This window comes from Sorex fumeus, unplaced genomic scaffold (genome assembly GCF_029834395.1).
Source record: "Sorex fumeus unplaced genomic scaffold, SorFum_2.1 ptg000131l, whole genome shotgun sequence".
Classification (NCBI taxonomy): domain Eukaryota; kingdom Metazoa; phylum Chordata; class Mammalia; order Eulipotyphla; family Soricidae; genus Sorex; species Sorex fumeus.
In genome coordinates this window covers 22,402,905-22,421,214 of record NW_026606188.1, presented here as the reverse complement: position 1 = coordinate 22,421,214, position 18,310 = coordinate 22,402,905, and the positions used below count along the sequence as shown (strand labels likewise).

The following is an 18,310-nucleotide window of genomic DNA, read 5'->3' as shown; positions in this document are numbered from 1 at the left end:
GGGGACCTGTGGGGGGGGAGTCCCAGTCCCGATCTGAGCGGGCTTGGAGGCCTGTCATGGGGCCCACATACCTGGGTTTTCTGCTATTTCCCACTTGGGTGAGGTTTATCCGAGTGTGTGGAGGGTGGCCTTGAGAATGGTGGCAGTTGGGTTCTGGAGATTTTTGGCGGCCGGGGTTCTGCTTGGGGCAGGGAGGGAAACTCAACCCACCTCCTCTGAGGTGCCCCGGTGAAGACAGCTGGGCACGGGGTCAGGATATTCTACCTGTGTAAACTCACACAAAAGGGGGGGCACAGCACACACACAGCGGCGGTGGCTCTATCTCTCCCGCCGCCCGCATTCGGTAGTCTCACCCTTCTCCCACCCCGGAGAGATCGATGGCGATGGTCAGGTGGAGGAAGGACAAAGCAATGTTACCCTACATCTCCCCCTTTTCTGTTTACAAAACACAACATTTTGAAATAGAAAGAGTAACAATTACAAACACAAAAGTCTCATTTGTTGGACTTCAGTTCACCCCTGAACCCAGAGCAGTGCTTGTTGTAAAGTGTCCAATTGTCCTGCACTGTTCAAGGGTGATCAGAGTCATTTAGTCACATTTTGAAGAAATGGAGAGTCTGGATCACAATTTGAAGAGTTGTTTCTGCAACAGCAACAGTATTAACCTAAAATATTTGGAACTATATTCCAACACTACCAACTGTAGGTCTCTAATAGCAGAAGGTCCTACATAGAGAATTTTAAGCCAATCTCCTTTCTGCTAGAATGAATCACTGCTCATTTAATGATTCCAAAAAATACATTTATAAAATATACTTTTATACCTAGGAGCCAAAATGACAGTACAATGAGAATGGCGCTAGCCTTGCACAGATCTAACCTGGTTTGATTCCCACCCCTCCATGTGGTCCCCAGAGCAGCACCTGGAGAGATCCTTGAGTGCAGAGCCAGGAATAAGCCCTGAGAACTGACAGGTTTGGCCCCAAAATAAAACAAAAATTTATGATTCATTTAACATATTTATGTTGTTGTGGAAAAGTCTTAGATTGATTGAATTTTGAGTTCCATCTGCAAGCCATATACTGCCCCCAGACCCCACAGCTCCACCTGCCCTAGTCTATGGCAACAAACTTAAGCTCAAGAGCTTTGCAAAGGCTGGTTTCCACCACGCTGTCAGGTACTGCTACTGGCACTCTATCTGGGGTGCTCACTGCACGACTCTGAAAGTGCAGCCTTTACTCCACCCCGGGGTGAGGGGGGGCATTTCTGGTTTGATTTTAATACTCCGCCCTGGGGTGGGGGGGCATTTCTGGTTTTATTTGGGGGCATCACCTGGCAGGGCTCAGGGGTTACTCTGCCTCAGTGCTTGGGGTGACCTCCAGTTCTGCTCAGGGAACTGGACGGTGCCAGGATTCAAACATGGCCTCCTGCATGCAAAGCTTGGGTCCAACCCTCTGGGCCATCTCCCTGGCCCTGCTCATGTTCTTCTTTAGGGCATGAATGTCCTCTCTTTTTAGCTCTCTCTCTCTCTTGCTCTCTCTCTCTCGCTCGCTCTCTCTCTGCACATTTCCCTTAAAATATTATTATCCTTCCCCAATAAAGCTGGTTTACTTCACTGGAGAGGAAAAAAAAAAAGCTCCACTGTCATTGCACATGCCACCTACAACTCACCGAGACACACACAAGACAGTACAATGATCCTCCTGCATTTCCAGGATAAGCATCTAGTCATGTCACAGCTTTAAACCAGCGCTTACAGAGGCTAGAGAGTAGAGAGCGCTCCTCGGAGAAGGAATGTTAAATAATCAGCCTTGCGTTTGCTTAAGCTTTTGTCAGTTTGCTTGTGAATTTGTAAGATTGGAATCAAGAGAAATAAAGTCTGGAGTCAGAAAGATAGCTGAAAGGGCTGAAAGAAACCCTTGCAAGTGAGAGGCCTGGGTTTGATCCATGGCACCCTGAGCATTCCCCCAAGCACTGCCAGACACGACCACCCACCCCCCCCAATAGAAATCATTTTGTTCCAAAATAAATTATTGAATCATTTAATTTTACACTTTCAAAAGCAAGAGTTTCTTATGCGGCCATGCCCTTCACATTATACAAAAGAAAGTATAATTTAATTTTTTTTAAGTGTATGTTGCTGGAGATTGACTCCAGGGCTTCATATATGCAAGGTATGTGATCTACCACTGATTCACCTCCCAGACCCAAAATTTAATCTTCTAAACACTCTAAGAGTTAGGTCACTTATTTTTTCAATTACTGAATGCTACTTCACATCTTTTATGTCTATGCTCAGTCTTTAGTTTTAAAACTCAATTTACTCAATTCATTTTGTTTTGTTTGGGCCACACCCAGCAGAGCTCAGGCATCTGCACTCAGGGATCACTCCTGGCAGTGCTGGGGGACCATATGTGATCCAGGGATGGAACCAGGTTGTCATGTGAAGCCAAGGACTCTAAATCTTTTGGTCCCATGGGCTGGAGTGATAGCACAGTGGGTAGGGTGTTTGCCTTGCACGTAGCCAACCCAGGTTCGATTCCCAGCATCCCATATGGTCCCCCGAGCACCGCCAGGAGTAATTCCTGAGTGCATGAGCCAGGAATAACCCCTGTGCATCGCCGGGTATGACCCAAAAAACCAAAAATAAATAAATAAATAAAATAAATCTTTTGGTCCCACACATTTCTTTAAAATGTGGTGTCAAAGATTGAATCCAGATCCTCCACATGCAAGGCATGAATTCCATCACTGAGCACATCCCTGGCCTTAAATTAAGTACATATTTGAATTATGTATCTTAAATCTTTGAACAAGAAGCCTTAAGACGTTCCATGTTCACTGTTTTCATGGACACACAGCAATTAAACAGTCCTGGAAAACCAAGGAAATCCTTTATAACATAATGCCACCAAAGTGAAACCATAAGTAAAAAATTCCTCCTAGAAATTAGAATCGGATGGTTTATTCCTTTTTTCTCTTTTTTGGGTCACACCCAGCAATGCTCAGGGGTCACTCCTGGCTCTACACTCAGAAATTACTCCTGGCAGTGGTTGGAGGACCATATGGGATGCTGGAGATTAACCTGGGTCAACCACGTGCTAGGCAAAGGCCCTACCCGCTGTACTATAGCTCCAACCCATGATTTATTTTTTCTGATGACAACTCTATAATTATTTTTCTTTACTTTGCCAAAACATTCACAGAGCGAAATCCAAGGCTCAGCTTTATGGAACCTAAACCGCTCTGAAACAGCTGGTCTTCATTGGTATTTCCTTCTCTCTGGTCTGGCCTCTCTAGTTAGATATACTTTAACCATCATTTTTTTTACATCTGTTTTGCCTTCACATATAAGTTGCCTTAATTAAGTGTATAAAGTGCAGTCAGGTATAAGTAAAACTTTGTTGTTGTTGTTGTTTTATGTTTTGTTTTGGGGATCCACACTTGGCAGAGCTCTGGAACTATATGGGGTTGAGCCCAGGCTACCTGTGTGCAAGGCAAGTACCCTGCTCATTGTGCTATCTCCCCAGTCCCCCCTTAGATATGAATAAAATTTAAAGTGAGGCGGAGGATAAAAAAACACCCACAATCTAGACAGTTACTGTGAGACATAGGCTCTGCTTGACTGAGAGCCTCAGTGAGAGCTGTGCCCCAGGAAACTTCCAGAAAGAACACGTGACTGAGCTGAGTAATGAGAGATAGCCTCGGTGTTACTTAATAAACAAAGAAGACAGGCAGGTGAGAGAATGTCCTAGGCAAGAAATGAAAGTCCATGGGACCCTGAGGTGAAAGGGCGTGCCTAGGGAAGGAACGGGGAAGGCGTGCTTTCCCAGAAGAGGTTGTTCAGAGAACGATGAGGCAGGACACTGAAGAACTTCTGTGGACGATGCTCTAGGGACTTTGATTTCTGGCTTCCAAAGCATGAGTAGCACTATGAGAATAGCCCAGAACTCACTACAATGATTCACGGCAGAAAAGTTGACCCTCCGCAAGTGACAATTCCAGTTTCAATACATATAAGACATTAGTAAACCAGCCCCTAACACTGAATCCAAATCCTCTCCTCATCCATTTTCATCCCTTACCCACACAAACTTTTATTTAAAAAAATATATGGGAGTGAGGGAGTCTGGGAGAGGCATTCACTGGAACATAAGAATGAAAGAAGCAAGTCAATGGTCTTTAGGCAGAAACATAAAAATTCTGAGCCTTGCCCCTCCCAATTTTCTTTGCACTTGACATTATCCAGGTTGTAAGCAACTCCTCTAGGAAGAAGCTTCTAAGAACTGCGAAGCCTGGTTAGGACTTTATGTTTCCAACGGTCCCAATCACCATCTCTAAGACTGACATGAAACCGTTCAGGGTCTCCATGCTCGCCTCACTTTGTTTGACAGAGATCTGCACTTCCGTGTTCTCAGGCTCCACCACAAGTTCTGTCAAGAATAGACATCCAGCCTCATCCTGTGCGCTGAGGTAGGCTTTCCATGGCCGGGCGCCAGGCTTGCTCATTGCGATGGTCTGGATGTTCACTACTTGCAGAGCCATCTGGAGGGTATCAGCATGAACTGTTCCCTGCCAGGGGATCACCTGCTGCTGAGCAACATCCAGGCTTAGCCATGTTCTCTCAAAAGACTCTGCCGTCAGCTGACGATTGGGGATGAGCATGAGGGCTCCAGAGTCGGGGAGTTCCTGCACCCTCTCCTGGTTCTCTTCAAGAATCAAAGGTCCTGAAAGGGTCAGAAAGCTTGTGAAAGTCATGTTCTTAGTCACTAAGAAACAACACTTGAAAATCCTGACTTCCAAAGTTGCACAACTGGGTTTTCCGCTTTGAATAAGTGGCATTAAAAAACAATGACGAGGGGCTAGAATGATAGTACAGCAGGGAGGGTGTTTGCCTTGCATGTGGCCAGCCTGGGATCGATCCCCAGCACCCCATATGGTCCCCCAAGCACTGCTAAAACTCAAATCCTTGAGTGCGGAGCCAGGGGTAATTCCTAAGCACTGCTCGGTGTGGCCCCCAAACAAACAAAAATAAATAATAAATAAAAAACAATGAAGTGCTGGAGAGAAAGCACCATGCTCTGCATAAGGGAGGCCCAGGCTCAAATCCCAGCATCATGTGGTGCCCTGAGCATTGCTGGAAACAGTCTCCTGGCACAGAGTCAGTAATAACCAAAAAATGAACAAAAACAACACAAAGAGGGCCCAGGGTTACTCAGTGGTAACAGAGCCTGCCTTCCAAGCTCGAGGTCCCGGAGGCTGCAGATTTGATCCCTAGCACTGCTCCACATGCCCAAGTATAAGCCCAGGTGGTCCTGCAGTTTGAGGTCCCAGTTCTACCACTAACTGTGCAGTTCCCAGGGAACACTGCAACCAAGTGTGTGAGTACTGCAGCTGAATTCAATGAACCCCTCTATACTGGAGCAAGAATAACAATAAAGAGCAGTGGAAAACACAATGGAAAATGTTCCTGCCTAGAGTTCAAGTTCAGGCAACTATCTGAGACTTTGCTGCAAAACTCCACTTTCTGCCAGTCACTGCACAAGATGAACATTTTTTTCATGGCTGACAGAAAGGACCATTTTTACCTGACGTGGCAAAAGATGCAGAGTTGGCAGGCTCCAGGCCACGATGCTCTGGCCCCTGGCACTTGGAGATTGTTGCCCAGCGGGCTTTGCCATACACAGGCACCAGAGTGTTGAAGTCGGCGGCCCAGCTATTCACCGGTCTTTCTGCCTGATCCTCCAAAAGCCGAAGAGAAGGGTCAGATTTAGGGCTACACAGGATCCGCTTTACCTCATCAATGCCCGCCAACAGGAGGCGATAATAGAAGAGCCCTCGGTCCCGAACTGCCATGTCTTTCTCTTCCTCTGAGGAAGAAGGCAAGAGACTGTGAAGGGAAACCATCGCCCACACGCCATCCTCAACCTCACTGCCAAGGACACAGGAGGAAGGATGTGCTGACACTCATGCTCTTCCTCTTGGCGCCCAGTGTGCACCAAGCAAGGAAAGTTGCAGGCAGGTTGCCAGGGAGGGACCCACCTATGCAGTAACACAGCAAGCGGCCCAGCGTGTCCTGGCACTCAGCAGGCCGGCAGAGGAAGAGGCGCAGCAGGCCTGAGAGGAGTTCCATCTTGACAGCAGGGAACGTCTCCGACTTCACGTTCTCCACAAAGTCTTCCAACACATAAGGTGCATTGGGAATTCTTTCCCCATGGATGCCCAGGAGCCAAATTAGTGCTTGCTTTCCCTGAAGAATGGAAGAATTAAGTGGCTGGAGCAGGAGTTTACTGTGGGGCCATGAGTCCAGGAAACCACAGGCTGGCACAAGGTCGCTTCTCCCCCCAGCCATCCTCTTTTCCTCCCTGCAGTTTGCACTATATCACCCCCCTCACCCCACGTCACCCCCACTCCTGAGTCTCCCAAGAGTTGCAGGACTCCCACAGGCCATGGTAATGGAACAACAGGTTTCCTCATATTGGTCGCCTCTGCCCTCCTGCAGGGAGTTCATGTTTTAGTTACTCAAAAATGGCCCCATGGGGCTGGAGCGATGGCACAGTGGGTAGGGCGTTTGCCTGCACATGGCTCACCTGGGTTCAATTCCCAGGTCCCATATGGTCCCCCGAGCACCGCCAGGAGTAATTCCTGAGTGCATAAGCCAGGAGTAACCCCTGTGCAACGCTGGGTGTGACATGCCCCCCCCCAAAAAAAAGTTCCCAAATTACTTCAGGAGAGTGGGGACAAACCTAGAGTGTACATCAGACTCATCTGTAAGGCTCTGAGTTCCGTTCCTAGCACCACTCCACATGTTGAGAACCCTGCCTTCACCCTGGCATGGCAACCCGGTAGACAAGTACCACCCAGGGTGTGTACCCAATAGCAACCAAGGGAAGGAGAGGGGACATACAAACATACAGAAGGACCCAACTACTCCACATCTGGAGATCTGAGTCAGGAGACCTGGGTGAAGACCAACTATTTGCAAAATTCCACAAATGATTCTGATTTTCATTCCCGCTGACAACTCCAGGGCTCAAGCTTAAAACTACTCAAGAGAATAACAGTATTAAAGCTTCTAGAATTAGTCTGTAGTTTTGGTAATCATCTATATGCCAGCTAGACCCTGAAAAGTACCAAGCTGACAATGTAATAATTTTCAAAATTATCATGAACAATTTTGGAAATTATGATACATGAAATTATATTATAATAAAAATCATTACAAATAATTATAAATTTAAACAATTAGTTTAGATATTGGGTAAGAAGGACAGATTCCATTTCAGAGAGCAGAATCCCAAGCATTCCCCTACTCCTTGTCAGTAAACAATTACGGTCTAGGTGTCAGAGGGAAGGCAGAGGGATTAAAGCACTTACGTTGCACCCCGTGGACTCCAGTTCAAATCACCAGTACTGCATATGGTCCCCTGGTCATGGCCAGGAGTGATCCCTGAGCACTGAGTCAGGAGTAGTCCCTGAGTACCTCTAGGTGTGGCCCCCAAACAAAGAAACCAACAGAAGAATGCCAGCCTACCTCACTATCTTGAATGCTCTCCTCACAGCCGGGCAGGGCCTGACACACAGCTTCCGTGCACTGAGGACACAGCCAGACCAGGTCGCGGAAGGTCTGCACCACGGCTACACGGGAGACAAAAGCCCAGGTTAGCACTGCCACAGAGAAGAAGCCAGAAGCAAAGCCATAGACCCACAACACACTGCTCAGAGAGCTCCCGCCACAGAAGTGTTGGAAAGACACTTCAAAGAAGCACTGGACCCAGGCTGTCTCTGTCTCTAAACATCTGACATGGGCAGTATCTCTCTCTCCCCCTCGCTCTCTAAGTGCCTGACATGGGTACTCTCTCTCTCTCTCTCTCTCTCTCTTCCTCTTTCTAAGTATCTGACATGGGTAATCTATCTCTTTCTCCCGCCCCCCTTAAGCATCTGACATGCACAATGTCTCTGTCTCTGTCTCTCATGTTGGCCACCACCAATAGCACAATGTGAATGTCATTAACGTCACTGATTTTGGACACTTGCAAAACGGTCCCAAAGAGAAATTCTAGAACATGTATAGTTTACTAATTACACCTTTTTTTTTTTAACAAGTTAAGAAAAGAACCACGTAGGGGTGTGGAGTAAGAGCTGGGCTCCAGCATATGTGGGAGAAAATAAACGTGTGAATCAAGTTACTTTTAAGCACTTTGAATCAACCTGTCATGGTGCATGATTTTATGAAGACTTTTTTTTTTTTTTTTTTGCTTTTTGGGTCACACCCAGCGATGCTCAGGGGTTACTCCTGGCTCATGCACTCAGGAATTGCTCCTGGCGGTGCTCGAGGGACCATATGGGATGCTGGAACTCGAACCTGTGTCGGCCATGTTGGCTGCGTGCAAGGCAAACACCCTACCCGCTGTGCTATCGCTCCAGCCCCATGAAGACTTTCTTTCATCTGCTTTTGTTCAGTCAGTCTTTTTATTATCATCTCGGCTTGGGCTCCTCTTCATTATTATTCACAGCTTTCCTTCTCACCTCCCCCAACTCAGCTGATGGATCTCTCAAAAACAACCCCTGGGAGTCTTCCCTTCTCTGTCTGATCCTGCGTGGCTGAGGCAGTGTCTGTCTTCACAGCTCATTTTGGTTCTATAAACAAATACGTTATGCCCAACCTCTATGCCCAACTGCACGTGGAACAGGAACTGCCTTCTCGATGTCTCCTGCAACTCACTCGGGCCCAGCAAGAGGCACTGTTTTCCCTTGTTCTGATGAGTTTCTGCCTTTATTCATTTAGTTTTGGTTTGGGGCCACACCTGACTGTGATCAAGGATTATTTCTGGCTCTACACTCAAGGATCACTTTTGGCAGTGTCTGGGGGACTTTATGTGATGCTGGGGATCGAACCTGGGTCAGTGCATGCAAGGCAAGCAAGCACCTTCTGTGTTATACCTTGAGTGCCTCAAGCAGAGAAATATATGATTTTAAATCATTCTTTCTGCTCCCCATCTCCCAGCTGCCTAGTGATGAGCGCTGTCCCATTTCTCTCTGCATCCCCTGCATCCTGGGTGCCCTTATCTTGCGCTCAGCTTCTGGGCCCCTTGAGCAGACCACTGCCTGCCAGTCACCTCACCTCCTTGCTTCCTGGAGGTCTGCAGGCAGGAACTAGCCCGAGGCCACTCCTACCTCATTGCAGAGATTACCTAGTGCACTCTCTCCCCCAGGGAAGGGGCCCTGCACACAGCAGAACCACCCAACTGACTTCAGGCTGAGGAACTGTCCCAGGAGCTGAGGCAGAGTACGTGGGTGACACATGGCTTCTTAGAAGTGTCAGAATCAGCATGGGTAGAGACCGAGTGTGCACATGAGGAGCGAGCCGGGCTCCAGCAAAGGAAAGGAGGGCTCCTGGGGCAGAAGTCCAGGTTCTGGCCTGGGCTGATGGGTAAAAAAAAGGTTGGCGCAAACAACAGTATGACTATTGTTCCCGATTCAGAGTACTTAGCAGCTCTGGGAATCCCCCTGCTCTGATCCCTCACTTGTAGGCAGCCTTCGGCTTAGAATATCCCCTCCTCCTCCTCCTAACCTGAACATCTGAAATATTTCCCCTGCATCAAAGGCTGATATAAGATGGCCTTTCCTTCTCAGAGCAGAAGTATATTCTGCCCTGATATTTTCTCTCTCTCTCTCTGTTTCTCTCTCTCTCTCTGCCTCTCTCTCTCTCTGTCTCTCTCTGTCTCTCTCTCTCTCTCTCTCTTCTCTCTTTCTCCCCGCTCTTTCTTCCCCGCCCCCTTTCTCTCTCTTACTCATGCTCAGGGATCACTCCTGGGGACCATGTATATGGAAGATGTAGATGTCTGCATGCAAGGCAAGAGTCCTAGCCACTGTACTACTGCTTCTTCCCTCTTTTTTTTTTTTTTAATTTTAAAATAACTATATTTGTTAATGACACAAAAGTATTCTTGCTGCCCACAAAAACATACTTTCCTCAGTGAAGGTTACTCCTGCAGGATGGCTGCACAGATAAAGGACCTACAGCAAGCAAAAGCACTTGGGAAAATTTCGTAACACTGTATGCAACTGTGGGGAATGCTCTTGAATCATACTCTGAAGGCAGTATGAACGGAGGTACCCTGCAGGACCTCGGCCAGGGATTTGGTGAGGAAAAGTGTGACCCTGTAAAACTTAAGACATGCCAGGTTAGTACTGACACAAACCCAAGAGGGAGTGTCTCTTTCAATGTCTGCATCCTAAGGACCTTGCTTGCTCCAGTACCTCAGCTCCAGCCCAGGAAACCACTATTGATGGCTTCCACCAAGCTGAAAGAGGAATTAAGTGGGGTGATGACAAGCAAAGTCAGACTCTTCATATACAGTCTCATAAACTCATGGCAACCTAGACTCTTGGATCTCAAAAACGTGATGATTTTCTGATGACAAGGTGAGGAAACAAAGAAAAGTTTATGCCTCAATGTTATTCAACAACAAATAGTGCAACAACTACTATAAGCCAGACAACAGAAAACAAAACAAAACAAAACAAAACAAAACAAAACAAAACAAAACATGGGGCCAAAGCATTATGTAGCAGGTAGCGTTCTTGCCTTGCACCAGCAGAGTTGGATTCCCAGGAACCCCTGAGCACCACTGGGTGTGGCCCAAAAAGCAAATACAAACAGAAAAACCCAAGAAAGGTCGGCAATACCAGGGCTAGAGCGATAGCACAGTGGTAGGGTGTTTGCCTTGCACGCAGCCAACATGGCCGACCCGAGTTCGATTCCTCCACCCCTCTCGGAGAGCCCGGCAAGCTACCGAGAGTATCTCGCCAGCACGGCAGAGCCTGGCAAGCTCCCCGTGACGTATTCGATATGCCAGACACAGTAACAACAAAGTCTCCAATGGAGACGTTACTGGGCCCGCTCGAGCAAATCGATGAACAACGGGAGGGCCTTTACCTTTACCTTACCAGTGGTAATGTGCTCCTGTCGAAGGCCAAGCAACTCCGTGAGGATCTTTACACACTCATCTGTGTAGGTCCTGGCAATGCCGCCTACAGAAGAAAGACAGGAAAGCAGGTGTGGAGTTAAATACCATGTCCTTCTAACATACTTCCTCATTAGCCAAAGGCAAAGATATTCTAATAGGATACTGTAATTTTATTCTAAACACAAGTTTGGTTTTTAAAAAAATCCTTTTTTTTTTCTTTCATTGTTCAATAGAAAGCCGAACTGTCATGGGAAAAAAATTTCACAGGATCACTTTATAGCCAGTTCCTAGTATGATTTCTGCCTTCCCCTTTTATCTCTCTTTTCTGCCTCGAAAAAGAACCATATTTGATTCTAACATGATGGTTCCTTCTCCATTTGACCTGTTCCTTCTCTTCCACCACAACCTGACTGCTTTCATTTTATGAAGTGAATTACTGCCATAGTAATGTGACAAAATTGCTGAGACTTATCCTGTATTGTCTGTACTAGTTACTGCACATAGCTCAAAGCTCAGACAATGAAGGTGAACTGACAGGACATTTGACTCAGGAAAGCCGATTCCAGATTCAGGCTGGGAACGAGGCAAGGTTTCAGCAATAAAATAACATTTGGGGGGCTGGAGCAATAGCACAGCAGGTAGGGCGTTTGCTTTGCACACGGCCAACCTGGGTTCAATTCCCAGCATCCCATATGGTCCCCCGAGCACCACCAGAAGTAATTCCTGAGTGCATGAGCCAGGAGTAACCCCTGTGCATCATCAGGCAAAAGTAATAACATTTTTGCTTTATTTTTTTCTTTTGCTTGAGTTTCTTCATATTTCAAATAAACTGATAACTTATGTACTTCCTGACTGCCTCACAAAACTGTCTTAGGCATTTTGTTTTGGTTTTGTTTGGGACCACAACCTGCAGTACTCAGAGTTTATTCCTGGCTCTGTGCTCAGGGATCATTCCTGGTGGTGCTCTGGAGACTGAGGTACGAGGGGGTAGGGGTAGGGGATCAAACCAGGGGTGGTGTCTTATCTCTCTGGCCCTAGCTAATTATTTTCATAAATAGGCAGCAAAAGGTGATATGAATTTTAAGTAACAGTTTGAGTTACCTGTACTTCCTCTCCTGGAAAATAGGGAAAACTAATGTTGATGGGGATAAAACAAAAACAACAACAAAAGGGGACAGAGAGATAATACAGACTGGTAGAAAGCTTGCCTGGCATGCAGCGAGCCAGAGTTTTATCCCTGATGCTCTATCTCTATGGAGCCCCACCAGGAATGATCCCTGAACGCAGAGCCAGGAGTAAGCCCTCAGGATAGCTGGGTGTGGCAAAACAAAACAAAAAAACAATAACAACAAAAATACACCAACGCAAAACAATATAAAAGTAGGGCCAGGGAGAGAGCCCAAAGGGCTAGAGCACAGGTTTTGCATGTGGAAGGCCCTAGTCTGATCCTCAGCTTGGTACAGTCCACCAGGCTGCACTGGAAGTAGCCCCCAGCACCAGTAGATATGTCCCCAGATCAAAAGCAAACCAGGCATGTCACTGCCCTGTATGGAATCAGTGACCCAGTTGTTTGGCACTCACATTTTCTGGCCGAAGTGTTCCTGTGCACACTTCCTTTTTCTCCCCATAGCTTTGCAGCTATGTGGCAGACACGTACCTATGGCAAAGATGGCAGCCTGGGCAAAGTCAGCGGACACATCGGTACAGTACCCTCGAAGCTCCTCCAGTACCTGTTGCACATTCTCGTCATTCACCAGCTCACACAACACCTCCACTTTTTGGAGCTTGATGTAGTGGGGCTCCGAGTAGGAGCAAAAGAACTTCTTGTAGTGGCTGCTGAAGTGGCCGGGCAAACTCCGCAGGATTTGGCGCACGTGACAAAGGGCAGCAAAGCAGAGCTCACGGCTCTCTGAGGAGCAGGCAGCCAGCAAGGGCCCTTTGACCCGCACCAGCACGTCTGTCTGGACGTGAGGGAACTTCTGGGCCAGAATCAGGAAGAGCTTCGTGGCTGCCATCACCACTGCAGGGCTACCGCTCTTCAGAGAGCCATCTAGGAGGTTGAGGATGTCGAACAGCTCTTCCTCACTGCGTGGCTGGTAGCGCAGCAGGAAGTGCAAGACTTCAGCTTGGCCCCACTGGTCCAGTTTTGACATGCTAGCCCCCCCCAAAGAAAACAAAGGTGTTATTTTAGAAATTCATCCCACCTCCATCTAAGTACCATATTACCAAGTGATCATTAATAAGTGCACAAGGAATGAAAACAAACTGGGCCATAAATCAGACCACTCCTTTTTCATACTAGGTAAAGGTTTCATAAAATAGGATTTAAATTCTTGATTACAGAATAAATGCAGACTTGATAAGACACCCTAGATCTACAGCCTACATTTTTTGTTTGTTGGTTGGTGTTTGGGCATACGCAGTGGTGTTCAGGGCTTACTCCTGGCTCTACACTCAGAAATTATTGCTGGCACTGTCTGAGGGCCCATATCTATGCCTGGGATAGAACCTGGGTGTGCAAGGCAAGCCCCCTACCCACCATAGGGTTAAGAACAAATAAAATGCATCATTTGGGTTTGGGAGATTCCTTTAGGAGGACAGAATTTATCCCCAGAGACTGGTTCTATCATCTCACCAAAAGACACTAATGCAAATGAAAGAAATACAATAAAAAATGAGGAAGTTAATCATGATCAACTTCCCTTTCTACCCTACAGAGGGTGCTTAAGACCTCTCCTTAATTCACTGTTCCAACAAGCTCCCACTTGTTGGATCCAACAAGTTCATCACAAGAAAAAGAGAACTGAACCGGGCCGAACCGATTTAAGAGATGGTGAGCAATGGGCTTATTGATGACCACACCGCCTTCCTGTTTCAGAATTTCCTCCAGAGATCTCAGGCAGTTCACAACCACAATTGGATCCTGGTCACGGAGCAGGCTGTATAATTCATTCACCAGGGCACCATCTAGAAAAAGAGATTCCAGATAAAGGAGCTAGTGAGAGAGAACTAAAGGAATTGCTACAGACACACAAAGTTTAACTTCTCTGCTACAAGAAAAAAAAGAAAGAGTCCCTTCCAGATGATTTAAAAGAACCATGCAAACACTCACACTTGGGCCCCAAAGAATGGACTTCTCTAATTTCAAAAATACCAAGTCCCCATACTTAAAGAGCTATGCACAAAAGTTGGTCCACATTATTCTTCTCTTAAGACCACATCATCTTTTACCAAAAAAAATATATGTATATATATTTATAAAATGGAGAAGCAAATATCATTATGACATGGAAACTTACCCACTTCAGAGTCTTCATGAAGATTGTGCATTTTGGCACATCCAAGAACGGCCACTCTCCTAACATATGAAGCCTTATCCCGCAGACCATTGAGAATGGGCTGCTGGATATATTCCTGTACACCAGGCATCCTAAGAAATACCCCCAGTTAGCCAATCCTGAATTACTAGTTTTGACATCATTTAGCCTCTACTCAATTAACAAAGGGTTGAGAGCATGTACATCTATCATATCATTAGAAATTTGACACAAGCTACCAAATTTAAGCTATGTTTGACTCCTTCATTTCGAAAAATGACAGAAAAGAAAATTATGTATATGGAATTGTTTAGAAATCTATGATCCAAACCAAGAATTAATTCACAGAGTGGGAAGACTCCCCTTAATGAAACCATTGGTTATGATTTTGTTTTGTTTTGTTTTGAAGCCATAACCAGCTAAGCTCAAGGCTTTCTCCTAGCCCTCAGGGGTCACTTGTGGCAGTGCTGGGGGACCATACAGAGCGCCAGGGACTAAACCCAGGTGAGCTACATGCAAGACAAGCACCCTCCCTATCTGCTGTACTTTTCATCAAGTACCCCATTGGACACAGTTTAGAAAGCGGAAACGGGGCAGAGAGAAAGTACAGTGGGTAGGGCACTTCCCTTGCGTGTGGTTGACCCAGGTACAATCCCAGGTATCCTATATGGTCTCCTGAGCAGCCAGGAATGATGCTGAGTGCTGAGCCAAAAGTATGCCCTGAGAACAGTTGAGGGTGGTCTAAAACTCAACAAACAACAAGAAAATAGAACTCTGAAGCAATGCAACCTAAGAGCTGCAACAGTTTCTTCCCTGTACTAAGGAGATTAAATAAATTGTTATCCTTAAAAAGGTGCCCAATGGGCCCGAGCTATAGTCCAGTAGGTACAATGCCTTGCCTTGCCTTGCCTTGCCTTGCTTGTGGTCAACCTGGCTTAAATCCCCAGCACCACTTGTAGTCCCCTGAGTACTATCAGGAGTGATCTCTGAGCACGGGAATGTGTATCCCCCTCTATCCCCCTCAAACCCTGCCCCCCACCAAAAAAAAGGCTCCTCTGACCTCCTCAGCCTCCCCAAACACTGAGAAGTGGGCAGGGCAGGGCAGGGCTGACCTGAGGCTACTCATGCTCCGTAGTGCCAGCCCTCGCACCATTGGGTTGGGGTCCGAGCAGTCTTTGCACAGAGTGTTGATGGCCAGGAGAGCCAAGTCTGGTTTCAGAGGGGCATAGGTGCACATGTACAGATAAACCAACTTCTTCTGAACAATATCCATGGTGGCACTGGCCTTCACCATCTCCATGAAAACAGCAGACATGTCCAATCCCTGAGTCATGTGCCTGAAAATACAGAGAACAGGAAGAAGTAAACATCTACCCCCGCCATCAGAGAGGCACTTTACCTCCACGTGGCCAACTAGACGAGGACCCCTGAGAGTGAAGCTTCCAGACCTGCCTTGTCTAGCATGTGACACAGCACAGTCTGCCCTGTGCTGCAGCTGCAATTGACGCTGTTCTTCCACTCATTCATCCTAGCCCTGCCAATACCTCCAGGGGTCACTCCTGAGCATAAAGCTAAGAACAGTCCCTCAGCACTGTAGGATGCGGCCCATCCCACCCCCTGCAAAAAATAAAAATAAACGGAAGTTGTGACTTAAGATATGTATAACGGGTCAGAACAATAGTATAGCAGGTAGGGCGTTTGCCTTGCACGTGGCCGACCTGGGTTCGATCCGGCATCCCATATGGTCCCCCAAGCACCACCAGGAGTAATTCCCGAGTGCAGAGCCAGGAGTAACCCTTCCGCATCGCTGGGTGTGACCCAAAAAAGAAAAAAAAATGCGTAACTCAAAAGTCTATTAAGGGGGCTGGTAGGGCCCTTGCCTTGCACATGACTGACCTGGGTTTGATCCCCTGCTTCCCATAGGGTCCTTCAGCACCAGGAGTAATCCCTGAGAGCAGAGACAGGTGTAACCCCTGAACATCATTGGGTATCCTCCTCTTCCCCCCCAAAAAAAAGATGTCTATTAAGGAGCCAGAAAAGATCAACATTATAGGATAACAGTGGCTGGAACAATAGCACAGCAGGTAGGGCATTTGCCATGCACGTGGCTGACGTGGGTTCGATTCCCAGCATCCCATATGGTCCCCCAAGCACCACCAGGAGTAATTCCTGAGTGCGTGAGCCAGGAGTAACCCCTATGTATCACCGGTGTGACCCAAAAAGAAAAAAAAATAGGATAACAGATAAGAACTGTAGGAGAAGTGGTAGGCAATGTACTGTGGGAATCCAGATGTTTAATACTGCCTAGAAGTCAATGTATTTCCACGGAGAAAATAGTAAAACTTGAGCTGAATGAGTAGGATTTCAGCTGGCAGGTATGGTGGATAGGTTTTGATACATACTGTGAACATGCAGACATTAGCAAGAATGGAACAGTCCTTTGAGAGTCTGCAAGTGGCTGAGTTAAAAGGTTATTTTTGGGGTGCTATAAGAAATTTGGACTTCATTTTGTAGATTAGTGTTTAACTGTCATCTTCTAAAGGACAGTTATTAAAAATGTGGATAGTGGCTCCCATCCCACTCTACTGAAGCCAGAACTACTGTACATTTTTTAAAAAAGCAATCCAAACAAATTTTGTGCATTCTATAATTTGTGAGTCCAGGTTGTGTCAGAGAGGGCTCCCAGGGCTGGAGTACCCACTCTGTGTGCAGGAGGCCTGGGTGTGATCCAGGCAGGACACGGTTCTGAGAGCACCCAGAGAATGACTTCTGAACATCTTCGTGTGTTTGGAAGACAAACCAAACATCAAATTAGATGTTCAAATTTACATACTGGAAAAATTCTGACTGAAAAGGGGGAGAAAAAGTGATCTAGTAATAAGCTGATAAGTTACTGCGATTGCTTTGGTAATGAAATAAGAACAAAAGGTAGTACAAAGTTATAAAAAAAAAAAGATGGAGAACAGAGAGCTAAGTCAGTGGGCTGTAGCCCTGGTCTGACCCCCAGTACCACGGGGTTCCAAGGCACCCCAGCAGCCCCCCTCTACTACTGAGCCTGGAGTGGGCTTCGCTAGTTTAGCTCCGAATGAAGCAAAATGATATTTTTCAAAGAGGCGGGCGGGCATATAAGGCAGTACACGGGTGAAAACACATATCTACAGTCACCCCTGGATCCGTGCTCGGCACCACAGTCCCCTAAGTCCCTCCAGGAGTGATTCCTGAGCACAGAGCCGGGAGCGGGCCCCGAGCACTGACTGCCCAGGGGTGGCTCAAATTCCAGTCCCCCATCAGGAAAAACTTTAAAACAAGAAGGCGATGGATTTGGCACAACTGGGGGCCATACTGTGACTTGGGTGTCAGTCAGGTGTCACCAGGGCTGCCACACACGCTGGGTCAGCCGGGTGACAGTCACGGGCACGGGCACGAACGAGCAGAAGAGCTGGTCTGGGGGCAGGCGGTGTAAACGCTGCAGCGCGCCGTGAAGGTCCCGGGGGAAACACGCCCACGGGCGGCGGGACAGTGGGAGTCTGTGCCGGACAGCGAGGCGGGTCCGCGGCGCGAGGGAGGGGGCGTCGGCCGTCGGGTACCTAATCACGCGCTGGATGACGCTCCGGTAGCGCAGCCGGTCGGCCTGGACGTGCGGGTTGCACAGGGCCTTCTTCAACTCCTTCACCGCGTCGTCGGAGCCGAGGTACGGCATCTCTCCGGCCGCGGGGGCCCGCGGGGGACACGCCGGCGTGGCTGACGGAGGCCGCTCCCCCACCCAGAGTCGCCGCGCCGCCGCGAGCCCCGGGCCGGCTCCCTCCCCGTCCCGCCTCGAAGCCTCCGGGCGCCTCCCCGCGGCGGCTGTCACGGATAGGTCGGAGAGCACGCGAGCCGGAAGTCCCGCCTCCCGGCGAGAGCGGCTGCCACTCACTCTCCGCTGACGAGCGCCGAGCGGAGCCGGGGCCCACCTTCGTGCTCTTCCCCCAATCTCTCACCTCCCAGCGCCCCCGTGTGGCCCGCCCGGGTGCCGCGCGC

General features: G+C 47.9%; 1 protein-coding gene across 1 annotated transcript; it reads right to left on the bottom strand.

Annotated features, from left to right (window-relative positions):
* Positions 1 to 1,745: 1,745 nt before the first annotated feature.
* AP4B1 (adaptor related protein complex 4 subunit beta 1) lies at positions 1,746 to 18,076 on the bottom strand. Its single transcript, XM_056139078.1, has 10 exons — positions 17,878 to 18,076; positions 15,403 to 15,627; positions 14,273 to 14,403; positions 13,793 to 13,940; positions 12,631 to 13,127; positions 10,954 to 11,037; positions 7,535 to 7,638; positions 6,043 to 6,250; positions 5,589 to 5,870; positions 1,746 to 4,727 (listed from the first exon to the last, which is right to left on the bottom strand). The coding sequence occupies exons 1-10, from the start codon at positions 17,988 to 17,990 to the stop codon at positions 4,300 to 4,302; spliced, it is 2,220 nt and encodes a 739-aa protein (XP_055995053.1). The 5' UTR covers positions 17,991 to 18,076; the 3' UTR covers positions 1,746 to 4,299.
* Between the last annotated feature and the right edge of the window lie 234 nt (positions 18,077 to 18,310).

Bases quoted from the DNA above. Each gene is read 5' to 3' on its own strand.
- AP4B1 (XM_056139078.1), bottom strand. From the start codon at position 17,990: ATGCCGTACCTCGGCTCCGACGACGCGGTGAAGGAGTTGAAGAAGGCC. The intron at 13,128-13,792 runs GTTCGGCCCGGT...GGGGGGGGCTAG, and splicing joins GCTCACCATCTCTTAAATCG to CATGTCAAAACTGGACCAGT. The intron at 11,038-12,630 runs GTACGTGTCTGC...TTTCTTCTGTAG, and splicing joins GGCTGCCATCTTTGCCATAG to GCGGCATTGCCAGGACCTAC.